Source organism: Mandrillus leucophaeus, unplaced genomic scaffold (assembly GCF_000951045.1).
Source record: "Mandrillus leucophaeus isolate KB7577 unplaced genomic scaffold, Mleu.le_1.0 Scaffold168, whole genome shotgun sequence".
Lineage (NCBI taxonomy): Eukaryota > Metazoa > Chordata > Mammalia > Primates > Cercopithecidae > Mandrillus > Mandrillus leucophaeus.
Window position 1 is genome coordinate 1,354,463 of NW_012101676.1, and position 4,093 is coordinate 1,358,555.

At 40.0% G+C, this 4,093-nt stretch overlaps 1 protein-coding gene across 1 annotated transcript in view; it reads left to right on the forward strand.

Annotated features, from left to right (window-relative positions):
* The window catches only part of ZMYM5 (zinc finger, MYM-type 5), a 45,626-nt gene that overhangs the window by 11,548 nt on the left and 29,985 nt on the right, over positions 1 to 4,093 (forward strand). The window contains exons 3-4 of the mRNA XM_011976531.1: positions 2,131 to 2,623; positions 2,864 to 2,957. Of these exons, the coding sequence (XP_011831921.1) occupies positions 2,141 to 2,623; positions 2,864 to 2,957 (577 nt within the window). The 5' untranslated portion in view covers positions 2,131 to 2,140. The remainder of the gene's footprint in view (positions 1 to 2,130; positions 2,624 to 2,863; positions 2,958 to 4,093) is intronic.

The following is a 4,093-nucleotide window of genomic DNA, read 5'->3' on the forward strand; positions in this document are numbered from 1 at the left end:
ACGCCCGGCTGGGAAATTTTTAGAATAAAAATGTTACCATATTTTGGCTGGGCACAGTGGCTTACGCCTCTTATCTCAGCACTTTGGGAGGCCAAGGTGGGCTGATCATGAGGTCAAGAAACCAAGACCATCCTCGCCAACATGGTGAAACCCTGTATCTACTGAAAATACAAAAATTAGCTGGGCGTGGCAGCGCAGGCCTGTAGTCCCAGCTACTTGGGAGGCTGAGGCAGGGCTTGCAGTGAGCTGAGAGGTGTCACCACTGTACTCCAGCCTGGCGACAGAGCGGGACTCTGTCTCTCAAAAAAAAAAAAAAGCATATTTCAGTATGAGATGTTTAAAATAAAATGGAGTGATGACTGCCTTTTGAAGTGTGTTTTCTTAATCATTCAACACCTGTAAAATTCCCACCCCATTTCACTCTCAAGTTTCTACTCAGAAAATTGAGGCCAGAGGCCAGGCCTAGTAGCTCACACCTATAATCCCAGCACTTTGGGAGGCTGAGGCAGGCGGATCATCTGAACTCAGAAGTTTGAGACCAGCCTGGGCAACATGGTGAAACTCTGTCTCTAGCAAAAATACAAAAAATTAGCCAGGCATGTTACTCAGGAAGCTAAGGCGGGGAGATCACTTGAGCCTGGGAAGTGGGAGTTGCAGTGTACTGAAATGGTGCCACTGCACCTGGGTGACAGAGTGAGACTCTGTCTCACAAAACAAAAAGAAAAAAAGACTGAGGCCAGGCCTGTTGTGGTGGCTCATTCCTGTAATCCCAGCACTTTGAAAGGCCTACGCGGGAGAATCACTTCAGCTCGGGGGTTTGAGACCAGCCTGGGTAACATAGACCTCACACCAAAAGAAAAAAAAAATTGAAAATTGAGGCCAGCATGTATAATCCCATGTATTGTTTCTGCATGCTTACATGCATTCCAGTTATACTTACTTTTGCCTTCTTTCAGTTGAGATAGAGGTGATTCTTATACATGATCAATTTCATTACCACCTGTGCACATGTCCTTATCTCTCACCTTCTTAAGAGCCACCCATGTTTCATCAGTTTTTCACTTCCAGATTTTTCAACTATTGTCTCTGCTAGATTCTTTCCTTCATCATAGCTTAGTGCATAATAAGTATACAAATGTTGAGTGTTAACAAGTTAAGAATCTGGGACTAGGCCAAGTACCATGGCTCATGCCTGTAATCCCAGCACTTTGGGGAGCCAAAGCAGGAGGATTGCTTGAGGCCAGGAGTTTGAGATGAGCCCAGGCAATGTAGTGAGACCTCCTCTCTCCAAGAAATTTATGGAGCATTAGCTGGGCTGTGATGGCAAGAGCCTGTAGTCCTACCTACTTGGGAGGCTAAGGTGGGAGGATTGCTTGAACCCCGGCGTTTAAGGCTGCAGTGAGCCAGGATCACGCAACTGCACTCCAGCCTGGGCAACAGAGTGAGACCCTCTCTCAAAAGAAAAAGAATTTGGGGCCTAGCATTAGAGCCCTGAGTTTAAGTCCCAGTGTTATCTGGAACAATTTAGTTAGCTTCCCTAGACCTCAATTTCTTGAACTGTAAGAGTAAATTATACCTACTATCATGGAGTTTTGATAATTTTACGTTCTGTAAAAAGCCTGTTGCATAATATCTGGCATAAATGGACTTAATGCTTTCTGTACACGGACAAAAAAGATGCATAAAGATAATCACATACTTATTTTGGAAGAAGAGACTTTGGAAAGAGAACAATGGCAGGAGACACTTGGGAAATAGGGCCATATCATAAACGCTGTAGTAGATAAAAGCATATGGAATATAAGTGATTATATTAGGACCTTAAGTTATTGGTATTTAATTTAATTATTTTGTTACTATTTTCTAATTCAAAGGAAACACATTTTTTCACTGTAAAGAGTGACTAAAGTGAGTAGTATAAATTGATTAGAATTTTTTAAAGGACTACCGAAATTATATAATTAATGTCCATCGAACTCTGAAGTAAACATTAGTTAACAGTAGAGGAAAACCAGAGTGGATATCAGGTATCACAAAAAATAATTTGAAAAATTTACTTGTGCTATTTTATTGTAGTAAAATGCAAAAATCATAACATACTAGAACTTTTTCTTTTCTGTCTCCTTACAGGTTCATTGGCATGGATAAATGTTCAGTGGGAGGATTAGAATTGACTGAACAGACTCCTGCTTTATTAGGGAATATGGCCATGGCAACTAGTCTCATGGACATAGGGGATTCATTTGGTCATCCAGCTTGTCCTTTAGTTAGTAGACCTAGAAACTCACCAGTGGAAGATGATGATGATGTTGTATTTATTGAATCTATACAACCTCCTTCAATTTCTGCTCCAGCAATAGCTGATCAAAGAAACTTCATACTTGCGTCATCAAAAAATGAAAAGCCACAAGGAAATTATTCTGTAATTCCTCCTCCTTCAAGAGATTTGGCGTCTCAGAAAGGAAATATAAGTGAGACAATTGTTATTGATGATGAAGAGGATATAGAAACAAATGGAGGAGCGGAGAAAAATTCTTCCTGTTTTATTGAATGGGGACTTCCTGGAACTAAAAACAAAACCAAAGATTTGGACTTCTCCACTTCCAGTCTTTCAAGAAGTAAGGTAAATGCAGGAATGGGTAATAGTGGTATCACTACAGAATTGACTCTGAAATACGTTATTACTAATGTTACAACCTTAGAAACAGGTATAAGCTCTGTGAATGCTGGGCAAGATATGAACATAATGATTACATATAAAACATCACTATAGAATACCAACTTGGGAGATGTCGCTAAAGGACTTCAGTCAAGTAATTTTGGTGTTAATATACAAACGTACACCCCATCTTTAACTCCACAGACCAAGACTGGAGTAAGACCTTTTAACCCTGGTAGAATGAGTGTGGCAGGAGACTTATTTCAGAATGGAGAATTTGCAACTCATCATAGTCCTGGTAAGCAGTAAGTGATATTTCTACCTCAAGTAAATAAACATTTGGCTGTTCTTTTTACTGCTCATATCTATTTTATTCACATTCTCTGACTTTGTTTTTGTTTGTTTGTTTGTTTGTTTTCGGAGACCAAATTTCGCTCTTGTTGCCCAGGCTGGCTGGAGTACAGTGGCGCGATCTCAGCTCACTGCAACCTCCGCCTCCCAGGTTCAAGCAATTTTTTTTTTTTTCCTGCCTGAGCCTCCTGAGTAGCTGGGATTAAGTTTTTATGTTTTTGGTAGAGACAGGGTTTCACCATGTTGGCCAAGCTGGTCTTGAACTCCTAACTTCAAGTGATCCACCTGCCTTGGCCTCCCAAAGTGCCGGAATTACAGGCATGAGCCACCGCTCCCAGCCTTTGACTTTCATATTAAGATAGAATATTTTACTTAATAAAACTGTATGGTTTACTTGGTCTCTGAAACTTTGAAATTTTAATCTATTTTATCCAGTATGATTTACATCTAAAGTATTTCAATTGAAATACTTTACCTTCTTTAGCCTTCTTTCTTTGTATAAAAATCAAAGGATAAAGATACAGTGAAATGAAAGAACAAAGTAATATATAATGATTGGATTTTACTTTATTTGTAATTATTTAAAATTTCAATTTTTGCTTAAGTTTTTATTTTTAGGCTGTTTTTATCCCTGATTTTAGTTTGTATTTATTTGTTTATTTATTTGAGACAGAGTTTCGCTCTCTTTGCCCAGGCTGGAGTGCAGTGGCGCCATCTTGGCTCACTGCAGCCTCTGCCTGCTGGGCTCAACTGATTGTTCTGCCTCAACCCCTCAAGTAGCTGGGATTACAGGCGCGCCCGTCTCCACATCTGGCTAATTTTGTTTTTTTAGTAGAGACAGGATTTCTCCATGTTGGCCAGGCTGGTCTCAAACTCCTAACCTCGGGTGATCTGTCCACCTCAGCCTCCCCAAGTGCTGGGATTACAGGTGTGAGCCCCTGCACCTGGCCTGATTTTAGTTTTTAAGTTGGCGCTTTATTATTTGCTTAATTCTGAAAGTTGGAAAACTTTCTTGCCTTTAAATCAGGGAACTGTATTTTTAGAACTTACATGGATAGTCCTATTCTGATATAATTAAAATAT